Source organism: Aricia agestis, chromosome 4 (genome assembly GCF_905147365.1).
Source record: "Aricia agestis chromosome 4, ilAriAges1.1, whole genome shotgun sequence".
In the NCBI taxonomy this organism is placed as follows: domain Eukaryota; kingdom Metazoa; phylum Arthropoda; class Insecta; order Lepidoptera; family Lycaenidae; genus Aricia; species Aricia agestis.
In genome coordinates, this window is record NC_056409.1 from 18058318 (window position 1) to 18081885 (window position 23568).

The 23568-nt window shown below is 39.5% G+C and overlaps 1 protein-coding gene across 3 annotated transcripts; it reads left to right on the forward strand.

Moving 5' to 3' along the window:
• Nucleotides 1-334: 334 nt before the first annotated feature.
• Nucleotides 335-22284, forward strand: LOC121726430 (probable beta-tubulin polyglutamylase). Of its 3 annotated transcripts, XM_042113799.1 has the most exons (16): nucleotides 335-466; nucleotides 937-1039; nucleotides 7854-8440; nucleotides 8792-8928; nucleotides 9034-9251; nucleotides 12129-12342; nucleotides 12986-13242; nucleotides 13813-14012; nucleotides 14407-14479; nucleotides 15186-15312; nucleotides 17225-17405; nucleotides 17746-17905; nucleotides 18492-18638; nucleotides 18791-19123; nucleotides 19312-19509; nucleotides 21909-22284. In XM_042113799.1, exons 2-16 carry the CDS (start codon nucleotides 942-944, stop codon nucleotides 22066-22068), a joined length of 3090 nt encoding a protein of 1029 aa, XP_041969733.1. In that variant the 5' UTR covers nucleotides 335-466; nucleotides 937-941; the 3' UTR covers nucleotides 22069-22284. The 3 variants fall into 3 exon arrangements, with proteins under 3 accessions (XP_041969733.1, XP_041969735.1, XP_041969734.1); XM_042113801.1 differs by lacking the exon at nucleotides 937-1039; XM_042113800.1 differs by lacking the exons at nucleotides 335-466; nucleotides 937-1039 and adding an exon at nucleotides 2523-2663.
• Nucleotides 22285-23568: the final 1284 nt, after the last annotated feature.

The following is a 23568-nucleotide window of genomic DNA, read 5'->3' on the forward strand; positions in this document are numbered from 1 at the left end:
CGGACGGGCCGTAGCGGGCGGCCCGATAGTCAATTCCCCGCTTTACGACCGTATATTAAAAGTTTATGAAAAAATCTTAAGGTCCAACTTCATCAACGACTGTTAAAGTTACAGCTCGAATTAGTATAACGTAGCCTCTTTCATTTTTCATATGAGTGAAAGAGAAGGAATGAAATTTTAACAAACTGTTAACATTAACAGACGTTGGTGAAATTGGGCTTTAGTCTATGGTCCTTTTGACAAATGACAGCTCACAGCTGACATTTTCATTGACGTTTGTCATGCAACCATGCAAGAAAAAAAATTCAAATTTTATTGCAGAGAGATCTTTCTTGAAAATTTTTTGTTTTAATTTGCTATGATTTATTTTAAATTAAAAACTACACAAACATTTAAAGATATGTTAGTCTTTCAGCAAGTGCATTAAATCGCGGGCGCTTTTCGTCGCTATACCTACCAGCGAATCGTAAGTAACCTTACTGATTGTTTACCTTTAGCTAGTGAAATGACAGACAAATTTATTAGTAAAATAGTGAAATGCCGCATGATGTTATTGATTAACAGATGTTTCCTAAAATGCGGTGATAAGAGAAAGATTAAAAATTCTAGTTAGACATTACCACTTACGATGTTTCCATCCCGTCCTTTTTAATTACTTATTATAATGTATATTGGCGTCTTGAAATGATACTGAATATACATAATATTATACCTACCCTTATAATGTGCAAGATAAACATCAACTTACTAGAATATAATAATGTTTATAAAACAGGGTACTTATATTTATTACTAGAATTGAAATAAAACTCACCATGGATCTGTAAATAATATTATAAATCTTGTAAGTTAGGGGGTAGATCCTCACAACTTAAATTTAAAATTTTACTAATAAATTTTAAATATATTTTATTTGCCTAACTTGCTTCCACAAAGACATCATGGAACATGAAGATGAACTCAAGCCGCAGTTTAAAATATCTGCAGGTGACTTACCAAAAGTACATAGTAAAATCAACCACAACCGTCCACATGCCAGGTTAATATTGTATTATATATTTATTTTATTATATTTTCATATTTATTTTACTCAGATTTTGCACCCTTTGTATAATGCATAGTTTGGGAAGCCCTGCGTTATATATATACTGATACAGAAGTTTTTCTTCAGCTAAACCCAGCCTGTAAAGGAAAGCCGTCTCATACTGGTGCACATGCTGTAAAAATATCGTTTCTGCATGGCTATCCAACTTTGGTACTTATACACCACAAACACTGAAATTATTAGCTTGGAGTAACATATTTTTGGACTTAAAACATTGCAAAACTTAATAAAACTCGGCCTTCCAGTAATTTGTTTTTCTATAGTAAACAATGTCAAACATTCACTCTTATATTATGTGAAAACCAGGTTGCAGTGGTAAGCTATTTTTAGGGTTCCGTACCCAAAGGGTAAAAACGGGACCCTATTACTGAGACATCGATATCTGCCCGTCTGTCTGTCCATCTGTCTGTCTGTCTCCAGGCTGTAACTCAAGAACGGTAATAGCTAGAGACTTGAAATTTTCACAGATTGTGTATATCTGTTGCCGCTATAACAACAAATACTAAAAATAAAACAAATTAAATATTTAAGGGGGGCACCCATACAACAAACATGATTTTTTTTTGGCTTTTTTTTGCTCGTATTCTATAATGGCAACAGGTACGCACTTGAAATATTCACAAATCCTTAACTATATTTGTAATTTAATATTTAATAATAAAATTAATTAAATAATTAAGGGGGGCTCTCATACAAAAAACACTATTTTTCGCTTTATAACGGTACGGAACCCTTCGTGCGCGAGTCCGACACTTGGCCGATTTTTATAGTTGCGAGAGAGTGGTTTAGAATGATAAGGTAAACTCAAAACTGGTTAATATCTACAATGTTTAAAAATCTTTTCAGTATCATATTTCTATCAAGACGTTTAAATATTTCAGTGTTCATATCATTCAGCATTCTTTTCTTAAATCCCTATTATGGAAGCCATATTGCTGCTCTTTTTATTCATAGAGAATGCGTATTATCATATTATTACGTTACGTGCTTCGACAATGTGGAAATTACTTAATACAAATTTTTCCATCGTTCTCTGATAGAAATTATGCGAGATCTCTGCCTAAACTTCTTTCCTGTTCCAAATTAGTATTCGTCGCTTATCACGTCTTATCAGTTATCACTTTCTATAACGTAGATAGCAAATAATTCACAACTCTGACCCTATTTACCTGACTAGGGCAAAAGAAAGAAAAAATCGAATCGAAAATGGGATATCGAGAAATGCACCACGACCACTCCCACCACTCCGTCCGACTCCACCTCGCGTAGTCACCCGCGAATCCGCGATATTCGCTACGCCTTTCCATCCCGTAAAACGCCAAGGCCGTTTTATTGTCATACTTTTTATAATTGAACAAATCGTTGCCAAAAATCATAACAAAAACCGAGGTGCCCCTGTCTAGCGCGGCGATGCGTGACGGTGTGTCATGAGCCACGGGCCACGACCACTCAGCAGTCAGCACTGAGCAGTGAAACTTGGTAATCAGTAGCGTACGGAGCGAGCGCCCAACGTGTGCTGTACACGACGCGCCCGCGTGACGATGGGAAAGGTTTTCCTGTAAGTTTTTCGTAAATGTTTTTCTCCCAAACCAAAAATGTTTCCTTGGATGGTCTTTTCTCTCATTAATTTCTGAGTGTACAGGTTGTGGATGGTAGATTTGTTTTATTTTGATTACTGATGCAGATATAAGTTTTTATTTACTTACTCATTGCAATAAAAAGAGTATTTTAGCGTTTGGTTCAAATGAGCTGCATATTAATTAAGTACCTACTGTTTTTAATTTTTAAATAATTTTAATGAGATTGTTGTCGAGTAAGAATTTACTGTACATTTTCTGCGAAATCAGGCAGGGCATAAATGCCGTCCACCACCTTAAAGTTCTCAAAATCGTTTCCCGCTATTATGGATATCGCGCATTTTCCAATCTGCGTATGTAATACCTACGCATATTCGTTTTGCCTAGAACTGTGAATCTTGTCACTTAAGTTAGTCAGCTCTCGCTGTATCAGCAATTCCTAAGTTAAGCAGATCTTTATCTGATATCTCCGTACAGACTTCGACGACCATCCCATCTACGGTCTAGGCGTGCCATATCAAATAGGTCTCAAAGAGCTAAGCTTGATTTATTTCACGGAAATATACCCAGAAAGTTATGGGACTTTTATCTGATGCAGGTTTACTGCGTTCCACGCGACAAAGTATCATTCTTATGTCTGGCAGCAGTGGCGTAACTATAGGGTGGCAGGGGTGGCCCCCGAACCAAAAGCCCAAGAGGCCGTGAGTTCGGAAATTTTTTACACATTGTTTTATTATTAATGTGATGGTTTTTACTGATAAGGCCCCATCAATTTGCCACGGGCCCCGGATGTTATAGTTACGCCACTGACTGGCCGGCTGGCATATCAGCCTTCTAAGCGCAATACCTAAAATTTTCTGCCGAGGGTAATAAAACTTTGGAACAAACTATCGCCAGTCGTACTTCTGGTCTCCGGACCATTACGACCCATGAATTTTGTAGCTATACAGAATATACGCTTCCCACTTGAGCTCGTAAACGATATTGTTTTTAAGGCCGAACTCGATATTTATGAAATCAACGTGTGTTACATAAACGAATTAAGCTGCAAATTACACCAATAAAGACATTAATGTGTCCACAATTAAAGGTCACTGCTGGTGGTACAATAAATGTTAAGGAATTGAGGTTACGGATTTTTCCGCTCTGTTTGACGGTTTTAGAAATTAGGACAGTGATTTGATCTAAAATTAACATGCAGATAGAACTACATACGAAACTTAATAAGATAGGGAGCACAATAGACATAACTACTAGGCACTGCACTGTGCACACCCTCACAGTCAGATACGTATGTATAAGGAAAAAAAAACAAAAAGCAGGCAACCTTTCGGTAATGTTTCGAAAGGCAATTGCTCTACATTTTAAACCGTGAACATTGGTAACAATTATGATAATCGTAACTTCACGCAGATGCTATACTTTTGTTACTGAAACGTGGTTTTGAAGTTGAAGTAGATTTCTCAAATAATTATAGCTGAATGCTGAGTTCTAGAAAAATATGAGTAATAAATATTCCAAAAAACTAAAAAGTATAAGGCCAGTGGCTAATTTCTCGATGGTACAATTTACACACTATACTTCCCTAATAATTACCTATTCTATTTTCGGGGTATGATTGAATGATGCCATCCTTCGTTTATTTTTATGGGTATGATTAGTACGAGCCATGAGCCATCCCATTTTTGGTCCCTCTAGAGACGGTCTACTATGCTTTTGCGAGTTGTAGCAATTAGCAAATGAACTGACCAACCTCTACAGTCTACATACTCCAGGCTCTGCTCTTTTTTTGAAGGTCAGTATTTTTGAAAACAGCTGTTTATTTAAACGAAAACAACTGTGCTTTTATGTTGGGATGTTATAAGATAAATAAAAAAGTCTGGATGTAGGTCAAGCAAAAAGTGTTCGCAATAGTATTTTACGATTGTATGGTCTCTATTGCTCTGAAGTAATTTACATGAGCAAAACTGCAGTTGGTTTACGCAAGCCGGTTAATATGGACTGTTAATATTTATAACCAGTCATTCGACTTATATCATTTTTGGGTTGCATGTAAAATGCGATAGTCGCTAGTCACTTGTAGCACTAGTGAACTCGCGAGAGTTCCGCCGATCACGCTAATCAATAATTATACTTAATGGCCTGTTACTAGGGGTACGTGCCCAGAAACGGAAGGGTGGGCTGGGGTTAACACGTGCGAACGATGCCAAGATAAGAATTCCTCGTATTACGTAGGCACGAGGCCCTCAAATTGGCGAAGAAGTTGAAAAGGGTAATTTTATTTTCACCATGAGGAAAACGGCTTCATAATAATATTATAATTTTTAACATTGCATCATAATTGTGTCATTCTAGATCTAGTATATTCTCCTAATGCTAAAAGAGTGCTTCTGTCAAAGACCAATTATCTTGGTCCCGAAGTTTTTGTTACAACGAGGACTCAGTCCGAACCCACACTCAGGACTCTGATACTGAAATAGGTTTATTATAGTGTACAATTTAGCAATGTTTGGTCTAGATATGTGGTGTTCTGTTTAGTGCATTTATTACTCACGCCAGAGCAACGGGGGATGAGCTGGGAGTTAATTCGTGACTAATGAACGTAAATAGACATGCAATTGGGGATCGCTTGAGTTAAAGCGAAGCCACATTGCTCCATTGCGGTGCGTAAACGCAGCGGGCGTCGCTCTAGCGTCGGTATGCCATACATTATTTTCTTACCATGCGACATTGATGCGTCGAGTCATTAGAACTCAGACGTGGTGGTCTAGGAGACTCAATGATGAATTGTTACTGTCATATGTTGGGTAACGTAAGTAACGTACGTCGCCGTACCTCTGGTATGGTATATCCACAGACATAGATAATGATAGATACCGCATGCGGCATGTGTATGTACTTCGCGTGCCATATCGCGCTCCCAAACGACGAGCAATGCTCGTCTTTCGAAAGTCTGTTCTTTAGTCTGCTATCGGAATCGGACGTCAATCGGAATTTTAAAAATGCCGTATTGAGCTGAAGAAATTCAAATAGAAACGTTGGCCTAGATAATGGGCACTTTTCTTTTCTTGGGTACCTACGTCACAGTTGCTATAAAAAAGTGGCACGCTCGTTTTCATACAGATGGAGCAACATGCGATATCTATCTTGATCTATGTCTGTGGGTATATCAAGCCGCAATTTCATTGGGTGCAATGATTCTTTGCGATACGACGTTGTGGCTCAGTCCTATTCGCTTTGCATAGTACCAGGCGGGGCCACAACACTGCGTTCGTTACTCCATTCTGATGTACCGCAAGCCAATGCGTACCGCAGTCCGCAGCGCATCAGAGCAGTGTGGCCTCGCTCTTGTAACGTCACGCCGCCGCGCGCCGCCCGCCGCGGCTGTCGAAGTGCACGTCGAGTTTGTGCGGAATATTTAAACGGTTTCCGCCATGCTCATGACGGATATTAGTCATCTAATACCGTAATTTGGATCGTTTATCGTTGACAAAAACACAATAGCCTGCTCATCAAGCTTTAAGTGTTTTTCAACAGCCACACCTAGCAAAATATACTATAATTTTTAATTTTATAAGGTTTCTTTTAGATTTTGAATAGGAAAGAAATATAAGTAACGCCGATGCATTTTTATTTTACAGCAAATTATTAACTTCTATTCAAAAATATATAAATTATAATAAGATTAAATCCACCTCCTAACATCATACAATGAGATACTTACTTTATAATAATATAATATCTATGGACGCTCCACCACACCACGTCAGTCTGGCCCCATGCTAAGTACCTGAAGGACTTGTGTTACAGGTACCAGACAACGGAAATATATTTAATAATTTTATACTATACATATATTTAAGATTTTTATTATATCATACACATATTCAATACACATCCATGACCCAGGAACATTGAAAAACTTTTCGTTCCGTCGGCGGGATTCGAACCCGCGACCCCCGGCTTGAGTTGCCACACACTCTAACCATTGAGCCACGGAGGTCGTCAAACTTTATCTTTATACTTTATCAAAGGGATACGTGTTTACTAGAATTAACAATTCCGAATGGCTGTAGGTGTCCTTATTTGATCACAAGCGACCTATTGACTCGCCATATGGCGACCGACCAGTTGCTGGTGCATTATGTATGCCCGACTTGTCGCTATATTGTAAACGTTATGATTTTGCAGACGTCGATCAAACCTGCTCATAATCTAAAGACTTCAATATTTGACTCTGCCAACTACATTTAAATATTATTTCGAAGGTTCATTAATAGAGTAATATCTAAATCGGGCTCTTGTCCGATTCAAAGGCTATTAGAAATATTCATCATTAACCCATAACCTATTAAACTTTCTGTTCGGGAAACTATTATATACATTTCGAAGTATTTCTTTTCTTTTCAACTGTTATTGAGTGACATCACGATACAATTACTTAATTGAAAATATGTAGTATTAGCTGTAGTTTGCAACTTTATATTTTTACACCCAGCGACTTAGTTAATTGATGCTTTCATACACGGATCGATCAGTTCAAGGCGAATCGAGTGTCTGCGATACATATTACATGAGGCAGCATTTTTTCTTGAAGGCTCGTAAATGTATTTATACAATGCTCGACGGAAATTGGTTTGTGATATTACCTCACCAAAAATACTTTGTCAAAGGCAAAATTGCAAATGCCGTCGAGTCAGGCTAGCGCAATGCAGCTTAAATGCCAATTTCGATGCCTGCTTCATAATAGAATAATATGTAACATACTGGCGTGGCGTTGTAGTGAAATGTTTAGGAATAGTGAGCACATGCTATTACTGTTTTATAAACAACCATAAAAATAGAACAACTATTAAGTATTCTTAAACATTACCATTAATGTCATTCATTTGAACGAGTGCTTTCCTAAAGAATATATCCTATCAGCCTCATTTAGTCGATTCTGACATCAAAATTAGACTTAATTACCTATGTCGTGGTCATATATCATAAATTTGCACTCCTGATTCCATTTCATGAACTTCTCGAGCATTTTACCGAGCGGAGTAACACCTACATTAAGATGTTCGTATTTGTTTATGCCTAGGCATCAAACACTTCATTGAACCAACCTTCATTTGTAATTAATTTTAGTTAATGTATGTTAATTTCTGTAATATTTCTTCTCGCAGTCCACATGTATCAGAAACGACCGCTCCGTCTACGTCGGGCCAAAGAAAACCAAACTCGAGCATGCGACAAAATGAGGAGGCGCCTAACAATGGGAAAGAAAATCAGGAGGCCGCGGCCGACTGGATCGTCGGCGGGCCCGTCGGCGCCAGGGGAGCCGTGCTGGTCTTCCGATCTTGCGTCCTCGCCACAAAAGCACCTCCAGACTCCGCAAAACCGGAGAACCACTCCGCAACGGGGACGACCATACTCCTGAACAAGGCGAAGAATATGGCCAAGAGACTCGTCTCAGCGGACCCCAACTCCATCAACATCAAACAGAAGAACATCATGCACGAGGTCATGGAGACCTTCGGGAGCAACAACAAGTACACCGGCCAGGCCTACATCGTGAAGCACGCCAGCGACGGCGAGCAGGACACCGTCCCCAGACAGGACGCAGGCGGACAGGACAAGGCGGAACGCAAGAGGAACATCGAGGACGTTCTCAACGACCTCAATAAGATCACCCTCAAAAAAAATAATTTAACCAAACAATACTCCACACCTAGCATCAAATATACGCAAGAGGCGCCGCCCCGAGAAAAAGGTGAGTTGTCATCCCGTTTAGGAATTAATGCACTTCGGTCTGCGCGGCATAAAAAATGTTTAGACCTTGGGTCATATTTTTTATTTATAAAATTAGGAGGCAAATGAGCAAACGGGTTAGCCGATGTAAAGCAACTACCGTCGCCCATGGATACTAGCAACGTCAGAAGATTGCAGGAGGATTGATTGCAGGTGCGTTGCCGGCCTTTTAAGAGAGAATACGCTCTTTTCTTCAAGGTTTGCTGGTCGTATTTTTAGACCATTGCGCGTTATAAAATGTAATGCGGTAATACACTATTTAAATCGCTGTTTGAACCTTTCGGTTAAAACTCTTTTTATTTCTAATTCTTAGATGGAAAAGACGAGAACAAATATACCAAAAATAGCAAAGCCAAAACTACCAAGAAGATGCAACGAAGGGACACGTTACCGGCGGTGGAAGCTAACGACTGGGAGAATATGGTCATCAAGGACGTCGATCATATAAAGGTAAAAAGTTTAAAACTACGAAAAAAGGAAAATCTAACCTAATAATTGCAAAGATTGTGAACCTAAGCATCACGTTTTTTTTTTTTAATTTAAGACGTGTTAAAGGTTTTAGACAGCAGCGATATGCCCGCGCGCACCCTCAGGATAAAGTACAAGTTAGTGAATACGGAGACCAAACTACTGCACCGGCTGCTGCAGGCGCACGGCCTGCTGGAGTCCACCTCCGACTCCAAGGAGTTCAACCTGATGTGGTCGGGACTGCATCCGAAGCCGGACGTGTTGAGGGCGCTGCTGCCTTACCAGCGGGTTAACCATTTTCCCAGGTAGGTGACGCTACCGCTGTATCAGGAGTTAACGGCAGTAGCGGGGGAGGGAATGTGTGGTGACTGGTGGACCAATTTCTCGTTTTAAAAATACCGCTATATCAGACGTAATTATAAGATGTAGTTCATGACTATCAGTTAATTCTATAATAATAATAAATTTTATTTTCAGACTACATTTGGCCCAATTGTTAGTAACACTTTATTCTTAAAAGCTAATGTTAGTATTAAAAAAATTATAAATAAGGTTTTAATTTAATTTAACAAAATGGTCGCTAACAGCTAGTATAATATTAACAAGTTGTCAACTATTTTGCTAATCCATGTGACACAGCTCCACATCGATTAACATAAGGACAATCCAAACGTTCTGCAAACATCCTCAGTATGCTGTTGGTACTGCCCCTCACCCGTCGCACCAAGGACGCACATCTTTTTCGCATGGTTGCATAAAAGCAGTCTACTCGTGCCTCAGCGAACATCCCTGACGCGCTGCAGCGCCAAGGCAGACCCAACAACACCCTGAACGCGTTGTTGAATTGGACACGAAGAGCGCTATACGATTTCTGGGTGTAACTGGCCCACAGGCTACCCGTATAGAAGGAGGTGCAATAAGCCCTGAATAAGGTCACCTTGACATTAGGTGAGCTACGCGCAAACCGACGAGCGAGCATGTTTGCCCTCACTGATAGCGCTCTCCGTTCCCTCTCAATATCACAGTCATCCTTAAGGTCAGGTGTCAAGTAGTGTCCCAAGTATTTAAATTTATAGAACCTTTCTAGGAGGCTTTTTTTAATAAAGACAGATGGGACACTGGGTGGACACCTGCCCCCTATTCTAAAGACCATGACCTGGCTCTTTTTTACATTATATATCAGGCCATGAGAATTTGCATATGACTCACAGATGGATATCAGCTTTCTTATGCCACATACAGATGCGCTAAGTAGCACCATGTCGTCTGCGTAGCTGATGTTATTTACGCAGACCCCGTCTATATGACAGCCAACCCTGGTGCCACTGAGCTCACGTATCAAATCATTGACGTAGATGTTGAACAGGGTTGGTGACGTCAGCCCCCCCTGTCTCATACCACATTCGAGACCATAGGCACGCGACAAAACGCCCTGCCATCGCACACTATTGACTTGATTGTGATACCAATATTTTAGGATGTTTATAAGTTCTATTGGTAGACCATAGTTATGGAGCTTTTGCCATAAGATATTATAACAAACGAGGTCAAAAGCTCGGGAAAGGTCAAGGAAGCAAGCGATGACAGGTGTTCCTCTCTTTACATAATAAGAAACAGTACTCTTAAGGCACAGTACAGCGCTTTCAGTCGATAGACCCGGTTTAAAACCAAATTGGTTATCGTGTTGCTCCACATAGGCGTTTAACTGCGCATTCAAAACACTATCAAATATTTTGGAGATGACAGTCGCTAACGAAATGGGCCTGTAATTATTTTTATCACTAATGTCACCGGTTTTACATTTAACTACAGGTACCACTGTCGTTCTCATCATGTCACTCGGCATATAGCTATGACTCAGACAAAAATTAAATAATAAATACAAAACTCGTGGTAAGTGTGGGCCAGCAAACTGCAAGTGCTCGATACTGAGACCGTCATGACCAGGTGATTTGCCTCTTGTCATAGACCTTATAATATTATAGATATTACTTGTTTTTATTTTGATCATCCTGGTCATATCGGTTTCAGCATCCAGCACGCAGTCCGAGCTTCCTAGCGGAGATTTAACTGAAAAATGGTCTACAAACGCGTTCGCAATTTGTTCGTGGCCAGTTAACCCTCCGATGCTCACTGGGACGCCCGGCTTTGGCTGCAACTTATTCGTTTGCTTCCAAAAGGAACGAAAGTCGTTTCTTTTATGATGTGATGCCAGAATATCCATTTTTATTTGATCGGCGTGGTTTTGACACCATTTTAAGCGCGATTTAAAGATTCTTCTAGCATCACTCATTTCTTGATAGTAATAGCCGGACGAAGGTTTCCCTTGGGCTACCCACTGAGAAAACTTTTGCCGAGCTTCTCTGTGAGCATCAGATACATATTTGTTCCATCCTGGCACTACTCGTTTTGCACATTTCTTATTTGCGCAACTTATCACGGCAGATTCTTTCAAAATAATTACAATTTTATCATAGAACTTATCTATAATACTTCTGTTTTGGATCACTACACATCTTGTCACAACACGCCAAAAGTTCATGCGGGATATCAACTTGTCTTAACTGATTATGACATTCCTGTCTATAGATTTTTATTTGTTCGGGGCTTCTTTCACCCCACACTACCCGGTTATGTTCTTTAGAGCGCTGTACAGCTGGTGTTATAGGTACGATATCTATTTTGCATTGAATTATTAATGGGTAGTGATCCGACCACATTACATCGTATTTAACATACGCATTTTTGACCGAGTGAGCGGCTACCCCTGTTACCACGCAGTGATCTAGCCACCGCTTAGAGCCGTTAGCGTCACTCACAAAAGTATGTGTATCGGAGAAAGGATTTAACATTTCAATGTCAGCACACATCCATTTCATGTCACTACAAAATTGTGTTAGTAGACAAAAGTCTATTGACTTAGGGCCTGTTTCACCACTTTCTGATAAAGTGCCGAATAGGCTATTCACTACTTTTTGACAGATTCTCCATACTACATCTGTCAAGTTAATTGGTGAATAGCCTATTCTTCACTTATCAGAAACAGGCCCTTAGTTTGACAAATTAGTTTCCCCAACACCTACTACTAATTTCTGTTCTTTCGTCTTTATCGATGACTAAACTTTTGTATTCAATTTTATAGGCGCCAAGCCTTGCTACAGCTCCAGATTGTGCTTTTTCAGATCGTACGAGCTCACGCGCAAAGACAAACTGTTCAAGAACATCGAGAAGATGCAGTACTTCCGCGGTTACAAGAACTTCGACTTCATCCCCACGTCGTTCCTGATGCCGACGGAGTACAAGGAGCTCTGCACGACGCACTACCGGACCAAGGGGCCGTGGATCGTCAAACCCGCCGCCTCCAGCCGCGGCCGGGGAATATACATCGTGAATACGGTAAGGCTAGCCCCGGATTTATAGGCCGTTACAGGCAACGGCCTAGGGCGGCAGCGTCCATAAAGGCCTAGATCTCAGAAATCCAGAGGGCGGCGGAAATAAAGTGGCCTGCTCTCATAAAAATATAAATTCGGCACTGAGTAAGGCACTAAGAGTCTAAACACACCATGCCGAAGTTCCGCGGCGGAAGTTCGGCATGATTACGTCAAACGCATGTGTCATCGGTAATTTAAAATACATTGCATGCTTAATCATGGTCAACTTCCGCCGCGGAACTTCGGCATGGTGTGTTTAGACACTAACACAAATGGCTTCAAAAATTGCCTAAAGTTTGCCTTGAATCTTGATTACGTGATGAAAAGTCCATAAGTAGGTTACTAGAAAATGTGCAGCTTAATGGACGAATGCAATAGAATTGTTCTATATATTGTTACCCAATGCACACTACTTATACAGGTTGAATTTATAATTATCATTTATCAGTTTAAGATGTAATGTAAAACAGAATTTATCGAAAATGCTAGTAAAGTTGATAACTTGATTTTGATAACCGAAACACAATTAAAATCTTTCGGTAAATATCACTAGATTGAATTTTAAAAAATCTTATTTTGAAAAAAAAACCTGTATTATTCATTTCCAGCCGGAACAAATCCCGAAGGACGAGAACGTAGTGGTGGCCAAGTACATCGACAAACCCCTCCTGATTGGCGGACACAAGTGCGACCTGCGGCTGTATGTGTGCGTCACGTCTATAGACCCGCTCCTCATATACTTGTATGAAGAGGGGCTGGTGCGTTTCGCCACTGTAAAGTACGACAACACAAATAAAAACCTCTGGAACCCTTGCATGCACCTGTGTAACTACAGCATTAACAAATACCACACGGACTATATCAAGTGAGTAATGTTAATAAAGTAATAGGAATAATTAGAAATAATAAAAAGAGGAGATGAGTAGAAAGCCAGAGATGTCAATGCTATAAGGTTACTAGCTGTCCCGGCAAACGTTGTTTTGCTTTATAAAGTATTTCGCCCATATTATTTTATTGAAGTGACTAAATAAGTATGTCACCATGGCAACGACCATCGCGGCTATCCCGTCGCACAAACAATGGTCGCCGTCAGTCTCGAGTATTAATAATTATAGGGGTTTGTGATAAAAAAGTAAAAATTTAGGGTTGTATGTATTTTTTAATGCCACATTATAAAAAATAAAAACAAAAAATTTCGTCCAAAAATTTTAAAAGGGTGAATATGCTCACAAAATTTCATGAGAATCGCATTTCTGTGCGATTTTGTTTTTGTGATACGACGCCAAGACGCAGCGTTATGCCAATACGACCAGTCCACTAGTATTTTGGCCAGGACATGGATTATCCAGGTGATATTTTTTCATGGGATGCGTGCTTTTAAACTTTGAACCTTGACGCCACTACAACGTAACGTAACCTAACACTCGTTGTCTAGATGTTCAGACGCGACGGCGGGCAACGTGGGCCACAAGTGGACGCTGTCGGCGCTGCTGCGGCACCTGCGCGCTGCCGGCCGCGACACCGCCGCACTCATGGCCGCGATCGAGGACCTGGTGGTCAAGTCGGTGTTAGCCGGCGCTCACACCATCACCGCCGCCGCGCGCGTCTTCGTGCCGCACACATTTAACTGCTTCGGTGAGTTATAATTTATACTGATAATATTAACAGTGTTAAAGTTTCACTCTATCTTAAACCTTCATATTTGGATCAAATTAGATTTTCTGCGTTCCGGGAAAGAACACAACTGCACTTATATTTAGAGTTCATATTTTTTTTATCCCAATTCCCATGGCACTAATAATAATCAGGGCGAGCGAAGCGAGCCTTAGTGTATCCCACAATGTTTACATTTGTAATACATTTACGAAAAAACGATCACGCCTATTGTTTTGTGCTTAAACATAGTAATTTCTATTTATGTGTAATGTGTATCATCATTAATCAGCGATTCAAGGTTTTTTTATATGTAGTTGTGTTATCACCAGTCAGTCAAGGTGCTAGTTTATTTTTAAAATAACGTTTGTTACAGAACTGTTCGGTTATGATATCCTCATAGACGATATGCTGAAGCCTTGGCTACTGGAAATTAATTTGTCACCAAGGTAAGCGGTAGTATAAAGGCCACACAGGCGCGTTATTATAGGTCGATAATATCGCACGCGTTATTGCGATATCTGTATTCAATACATTTTGTATTAGGATGGCCATGTAGTTACACACTGCTGCGATAATAACGCCGCAATGGAAGTAGGACCTTGCGTTTCTCCGTCCTGCGATATTCCGATATGAGTTTTAGAATGATTTGTATCAGAACGCAAACGACCGTACACACAACTGCGATAATAACCGGCGCTCACTCGTAAGAAATATCGGACTGTAAAAATGTAGCTGTGTGCAAGGAATCGGGACCCATTATTGCAATACCGCATGCGATATTATCGACCTTAGATAATAACGCGCCTGTGTTGGGGAACCTTAACGGCTTGTAACAATATGTGCGTGGTGGCCGCAAATGAAGATCTTCCGACCGAGCGAGGTGGTATGCTCGGTCAAGCCGAAGCCCACGTGATACATTTCAGCTGTCGTATATACCGACGCGCTCAGAAAACTTCGATAGCGCGATGCAGGAATGTTAGGCTAATTGCGGCCAAACTGTGAAACTTGTAGCCTGTTTTAAAATGACAAGCATTCTCTTACACAAAGAACGAGAGAAATAACATAATTAAAAAAAACATAATTTCTCGTCATCAATGCTAGTTAACATAATCATTAAAAATACATTTTACATCATTTACATATTTTCCGCAGTCTGGCGTGCGAGTCGCCGCTGGACGCGCGCGTGAAGTCGGCCCTGCTGGCGGACACGCTGACGCTGGTGGGGCTGCCCGCCGTGCCCGCCGCGCCCCGCGACGCACACCGCCCGAGAGCGCCGCAGGTCAGACAACGGCAACATGTTGGCTAAATTCTCATACATAAATTATTATTTAGTTGTGTGAGAGGTCCGTGGTCGAAATTCGCACATTAGTTTACCATGTTCTCTTCTTGCATTTCATTCCATTGGTCTCTCTTGTTACATTTTATTTACGGCCCTTAGTATACTGTAATCTGTATACCTCAGACAGTTTTTGAGTCTGAACTTTTACATATCCCGATAGCTAAATATTCTATACTTACTGTACTCGGCGAAACATGGCGGTAGCGGTCATTGACACCCTGTAAAAAACTTGTCATTTTCTATAGGGAAATAATAAAACGAGCGAATAAAAAATTACTTTACGACTGATGATGAACATACTGTTTTAATAACAATATGAGCGGTATTAATTTGACTAAGCGAAAAATAAACTAAACTAACGACTAATATTGATTTATAATAAAATCCAAAACGAGCTTACAAAATGTGGATTGCGATTAATCTATTTCAGATATTAAAATTCTATCCGAGCGACTGTATTACTAAGTGAGCGACTGAAAATAGATAGCGGGCAACTTCAATATTAAATATAGATTAAATTTTTCTAAGTGAGGTTATTTATTACGAGCTACTAAAAAGTTCATTTTGAGCAAACTTTTGTGAGCTGCTTTATTAATGATAATTGGTTACTGATATTCTATTTGAGGCTTTATATTTTATTTTTTGATACGTGTTTTAATGAAAACTACATATTGTTAAATGCGTGCGAATCCGAATGGAGGCGGGCCGACGAATCGTTGCAGTTGGGCTTCGGACCAATACGACTTTTTTGGGTTAGGTTAGATGGCTAAGGCGGGCCTGGCCTTAGCCATCGTGGTTTTTTTTTTGTAAGCCACCCATACACGGGGCTCCTACTCGAATATACGTCGAATCATAATTGAAGCCAGTTGTTTTTTTTTTGGTATAGGTCGCCATTAAAATTTTACCCATTTCTTTGACGTTCCATTAAGGATTATAATTTGTGTAATTTATTAATGATTTTATATATAAACGGGGTTTACCGCCCCCCCCCCCCCCCCTCCTCCTCTGCCCCTCTAAATCGTTGGGTATGATTCTAATCTTTTACCGTTATATAATTTAAGTTCCTACAAATAGAACAATACATATTTTGGGATCATCAAATCAAAGTATGAAATCCTTTCTATCTGTGCTACCTACCACTTTTTTTCACATATAAAATTGTTGAGCCTCTTATCCACATGAAGCTACTCACAAAAAATTTGCTTCATAGTAATAAAAAAAAAATTGTTCTATCCCTGTCTGTAGTAGTCCCTGAATAAAAGTGTTTCATCAAATAGTTATTTCATATTCATTTTTTTTTTGTTTTAATGTGTGGTCATTATACTCGGCTCATTAAATATTTAGTGTATTTTTGAAAGTGGTTTTTGGTATTCGAAACACTTCATTTAGGATAAAATGCCGCTCAGTATAAAAATTACATTAGCCCAATATTGAAAAAAAAGCAGGACGTAACGTTGACACTCAAACAGATATAAGGTCGCTCAAAAATTATAAAGCTGCTCATTTTGTATTTTAAGTAACTCAAATAAATAATTTCTAAGTTGCTGTTCTGTTAATTTCCAGTCACTCACTCTCAGTCGCTCAAATAGTAATTCTATAACCCAAATTTAGTAATTTTGACACCTAAAACTGTAATTTACAGTCACTCGATTAAATACTACCCTTTTCTATATAAACCGCGATTGACAATGGAGTGTCAAATGTTGTTAATCGTGGCTTTGTATTGAAAATTACAAGTTTTTGACATGGACCGGAAATGGCGGCAATGCAAGATGGCTTCTCCTTGTCACATAATACACGTACTTATACTTCAGGTATTTGTTTATATGACTGTGATTTTATTTTACATCAGGGTCGGCGCGTGCACTCGGCGGAGGCGGTGGGGCGCGGGGCGGGGACGGGCGCGGGGGCGGGGCTAACGAGCGAGGAGCGGCGGCTCGTGCGCGCGGTGCGGGCGCAGTACGCGCGCCGCGGCGGCTTCGTGCGGATATTCCCCAGCCAGAACTCCTGGCAGAAGTACTCCCAGTATCTAGGTATGAAACTTCTCCACTATTTTGGTTTAATTACGTGTCTGTAATTTATGAATTTTATAATTTTATTTTTATACTTTGAAAAATAGCCATTTTTCCTTTCATTTGTTAATTCAATACCCCTTACTAACCAGAATATGTTAATAACGAAAGACAACATTTTCTGGTACATACATTGGAAATGTCACACGACAGACAAATTAGACGCCGTAACTGAAATAATAATAATACGCTGCGTAAATTAATTATCTTTATTACAAGGAATAAAGATAATTATTTTAAATAAATATTAATGGATATGAGGGGGTAACTTGATCCGACACTAACCGAGTTCCACCACTAGACCCGGTGTCGGGCGTGCCGATGTGCTCGACGTCGCTGGGCGGCGGCGCGGGCGGGGCGGGGGGCGGGGGCTACGTGCAGCGCAACCACAACCTGCTCGTACACGCGCACGTGTTACCGCACTTCCATGACGCCGCCGCACCCACTGACACGCCGGAGAGGTATGTACTATCAGAGAAGTTGGCCAATCAACTTTGGTCGCGGTAATTCAAACCCATCAGACCGATCACAGCTTCAATGAATTGACATAAGCCGACCAAACGACGCGGACGTAGGTCTGTTAACTGTCTAGAAATCGATTACCTCGGGTGTACATATTTAAGCTGGAGCCTAGGTTATTTGTAACGAGTAATAAGAATTTTATTTTATTTTTTATTTTAATTTATTGCACAATAATTTTTTTTTTATTGTGCAATAAATTAAAATTTATTATTAACAAATTTATTGCACAATAAAATTGATCGTCTAGGGCCCACTTAAACTATGACCTTATACCTACGAATAATAAAAACTAAGGAATCGTAACTCCCATACTATTACCGTTTTAAATTTGGTTCCTTTTGATCTGTCATGTAACGTCAGCCTCAGAGGCAGAGTACCGCTCAAGGTCACCTAAATATTGCAAATGTACTAAAATGTGAACCTAAGGTACACTTTTTTGACAAGTATTGTGGAGCATGTTTTTGACGGAGTTACTTTTCCTTAGTTTTTATTATTCGTAGCCTTATACGTATTATTATGGTAAAGGTTGAAGCGGTACGAGACGGTGAGCATCGCGGGCGCGGCGCCGGCGGTGCAGCTGAGCGACGCGCCGCCGCGCCCCGTTCCGCCGCGCGACATCCGACACGCCAAGGAGCTCATCAAGCGGCAGCTGGCTAGCGGCCTGCGACTCACGTGAGAAACAATAATAACCATATGATATAGCATTAATTATGATTATTATGTTGAAAATTGTTTCTCAGAAGTCTTGAAAGTTAATGATAATGAGCTATTTTTACGCACTTGATTAATACGTTTAGTTATCGGATTGTAATCTGACGTCGCAGTGCGGGCGAGGGTCGGCGGTTGTTCGGGTTATACCTGACGCACGTGCTGAAGCGTCTATCGCGCGCGCAAGACGGGGCGGGGGGCGGGGCCGGGAGCGAGGCGGCGCTCGTGCTGCGCTTCCTGCGGCGGGCGAGCGGCGCACTGCGGACGCCGTACCGCGTGCGCGCACCGCCGCCCACCATGTGCGACAAGGACCGCTGCGCCGTCGTCGCCAGCCACCTCAACGACTTTCTCTACATGTACTGCCGTGAAACTGACCTCTACACCGATAGCGATGATGATGCCGGCTGCGTCCCCAATATCCACTTCGCACAATTCCTGTATGCTGCCAGGTGATGCTCCCATATATTTATACAAATAAATGTCTGTTTGTTCATTAAATAGTTTCCGGATGATAACTGGAACGGTTGAAACAATTACTGATGCGAATTTCACTGTCTTATAGGGTTGTTAAATTTCGTCATATTGTTCTAAATAAAAATCCTAAGGACATATTTTTTACGTCCTCAACTGTCAACAGCGAGGCGGATCTGGAGGAGGTGTTACTGGCGGTGCTGCGCGCGGACAAGTACGTCGCGACGTTTCTCGACGACGGGCGCGGCGCCGCGCTCAGCGTGGACCTGCCGCCCGCGCGCCGCGCGCACGCCACGCGCCCCGACCGCCCCGCCCTGCTGCGGCTGCTCGCTGCGCTCACACACCGCAACTGCCGAAGATATAGGTTAGTATGCTTATCCTGAGACATGTTTCGTTCATGCTAATTAAGGTGACTCAATTGCGATTAGAAATTTTACGCATTATTATTAGACCAGAAACAAAGGAACATTAACCTTATCATAAATTAGGCGAAGTGGCTTTTTTATAATTACTAAGATCGCCCAATGGTCGAAATTCGACCTCAGATGAAAAACAACGCTTTTGTATTGATATTCTATTGTCAAAACATTGTTTTTATTATTTGTAGGGTTCCGTACCCAAAGGGTAAAAACGGGACCCTATTACTAAGACTTCGTTGTCTGTCCGATGTCTCGATGCTGTATCTCAAGAACAACTATAGCTAGATTTCTGAAATTTTCACAGATTATGTATATCTGTTGCCACTATAACAACAAATACTAAAAACAACATAAATTAAATATTTAAGGGAGCTCCCATACAAAAACCTATTTTTTTTACTTTTTTGGCTCGTAATCAATAATAGGAACAGCTAAGCACTGGAAATTTTCACAATATCCTTAATTTTATCTGTAGTATGTATGTTAATGTAAATAAAATAAACATTTTAAGGAGGCTCCCTGAAAAATAAAATTTTTCGCCAATTTTATCTCTATAACCGTAGGTTCGTGCGCGAGTCCGACTTGCACTTGGCCAATTATTTAGACATAATTCCTGCGACAGTCTCAGATTAATAAAGTCAAATGATGACCGACTGGCCGTGTAATAATTGTCTAACAGTATTTAAGGTTCAATAAAAAGACTAAGACCCAGTTTCATCAAGCAATGTTAAATAAATAATGGCTTGTTAAATCAGTTAATGGCCTGTTAGAGCTATCGAGCGTTGCACCATGCCCTAATGTCATGCTAAATCACCTAACACGGTGTTAAATTTAATTCCTGCTATGGAGGTCCGTTAAATATTTAACAGGCTGTTATATGAGTCAAAATAACAACTTTCAAAGACAATAATATGCAATATCAATAAAAGAATCTGTTTTGACTTTTGAGTCTTTCCGCCATGTTTCCGCTACGTCCTTATTATTAATTATTTTCATAGTTATGAATAATTATTTATTTTCACTTTGCCAAAAATTTAGCCTTTGGATTTTCCTTGACATTGCAAATATACTAACTTGTATCAAAATTACCAAACCGAAATATGTAAATAAAAGTTTGTATTATGATTCATGTTTTCAGCTTTGACAAATAATAATTATTAGCCCCAATTTCACCAACGTCTGTTAGTGCTAACAGCTTGTTAAAATGTCAAGTCTTCTCTTTCATTCATAAGAAAAACGAAAGAGGTAACGTGATACTAATTCGAGCGTTAACTTTAACAGTCGTTGGTGTTAACCTGGTAAATTAAGAAGAACTATTATAGCGTAACAAATGTATGCGAGCAGTGATATTTTAATTTGGTCGCATTATCTACTATTATACTACTATGGAAGAAAGTGACACATTGCAGCAAACATGTTGTATTAATTTTGTACATTGCAATTTCGTCGCCTTATAACAAGAATGAACGAATTGATAGTTGTTCACTCGTTGTTCACTTATCATTGCATTTACTAATCCGCTGTTAAATTTTTACTGTGGGACATAAGTATTTTAACAGTCTGTTCAATTTTCTAAGCTCCGTTAAGTAATGCCTCGTCAGGATTTAACAAACATAGGTTGGTGAAATTGGGTCTAAATCTATTTTCAATTTGACTACAGACTTCAACCATAAATATAAGAATATAATTCGTATGTATAGGCTTATCCCTAGTGCGTGTGTTGTAGAGTGTGTAATGTTATATTTTTCAAAAAAATGTATGATAAAAGCATAATTACAAAATAATATTAGCTCGATGCACTCTTTCACCATATCTATATATTAATATGTGAACCAAAAACTTTTTATCCCTTTTGACGAAAAATGGGAAACGTAGGTAAATGAAATTTTGCACAGTTATATTTTATATGGTAAATGAGTGCATCGAGCTAATATTATTTTGAAATTATGCTTTTATCATACATTTTTAACAAATAAAACATTACACACACACTAGGAAAAATGACAGATTTTTGAGTGACAAGCCTATACATACGAATTATACTCTTTTATTTATGGTTGAAGTCTGTTGACAACAAGGTGACAAATTGAAAATGGATTAAGTACAGTTTTTTTTATTGAATCTTAGATACTATATTTTTTTACAAAATGTAGGTAGTAATAATGTCGTTGAAACTAAGGTCGAATTTCGACCATTGGGCGATCTCTAGTAAACTATAACTGTGCGAAATTTCATGCACCTACGTTTCCCCATTTTTTGTAAAAAGGGTTACAAAGTTTTTCGCTCGCGTATTAATATTATGATTATTATAGTTAATATTTTAAACAGTACGTCAACTTTTCAGGTCGGACGACGAGGCATCGGAGACGTCAACTCGATCGGATCCGGACGAGTCGTCGGCCCAAGACTCCGAGTCGGCTCCCGTCGAATCCGCCGCCGTCCTCAAACACTCACTCTTAGAGGAGAAACCGCTTAACGAAGCACTCAAGTATGCGAAGTCATAACAGACATTGTAACACTTCAATCTTTCCAAATATTCGATGACATCGCGTCTTCACTCTTCACAATCTATCTTCTATATTATGTTATTGATTTATAATGGTAACGGTGAAATTATTTGATTATGCATTGAAATCTAGTTCGTAGGAGCCTGCTGAGGTTTTTAAAACACTGCTAAAAATATTTTGTTAACCCATCAATCCCCAAGCGGCAGCCGGCTGCCGCATAGCAATTGAAAATCTATTGTGTCTGCGATACCCACGATGGAGGTTGCTACGCGACTGTTGAAAGTAGGACGCTAATCGCTATTATATTTTTAATACATTCAAATCTTATCTAAGTAAATGAAAGTAATGGACGAAAAAATTGGCAAGTTAAAAAAAGATTTATAATCATTTTATGTGAATCGAACTAAGTAAAATTCCTTTTGACTAATATTTTGTATTCTGTTTTCAAATAATTCATATTGCTTGACCAATGTTTCGTTTATTACTAGTTATTATAGACTTAGTAATAAATTGAATTCGCTAGTCATGATGAGTGATTGAATATTAAAGAAATTATTTTATTATTTCAAATTATATCGTAATAAATAAAGTACTATTAATATAAACAAGATAACGTAGTGCAAACGCAATTTTAAAGTGATATAATTGTATCATTACTAATTACGAGGTAAGAGAGTTTTTATATTATCCGATGCGATATGGTACCAACGTAAACGACAGGTCAACTTATGATACGCAACTGCGTGTTAAGCTAGCTAGCTTGGCCTGGGATATCGGATATCAGCCTACGATACTGATATCGGATCAGATAATGGATCTTTCAATTAACAAAACTGCCAATAGGCATTGTCCAAGTTGTGTAATTAAATGGTCACACCGAGTGTCAATAGTATTAATGATCTGTGGTCGATATGCTTAAGGTTTCGAATCGTCTAGTCTTATGGCCGTTCCCAATATTTGATCTATCTCTGGTTTTGAGGGCAAAACTCTAGTAGGGACTAGAGATAGGAATAGCTCACAATTGACATAAAATATATGTCTCTAATGTCTAATTTGAGCTATTCCTATCTCTAGTAGGGCAAAACCAGAGATAGATCAAATATTGGGAATGGCCGTTAGTGATCGTGTAGCTAAAATAAAATTTATTTTTTTAGTATAAACTCTACCTGCCCCAAAAATTGTTTGCCTCTATAGCGACACGCTATATCACGTAGCCTTAATTTTGCTAAGAGGTGATAAGTTCCTTATGTGATATCATGAGAGGACGCGGGGATGGTAAATAGATAGAATTTTTAATGTTTAGAAATAAATTGTAGAATAGGATTAAACACAATAATTTCACATTGGGTGACTTGGTTACACTGATGTTAGGTACAATTTGACAAATAAATCATCAAATTACGTATTATACAACTAATTGTAATTATTGTCGAGATTGTATTAAATGTATAAAGCTTGACCTGGAAATAGGAAAAAATTGTCGAGGAGGCGGACATG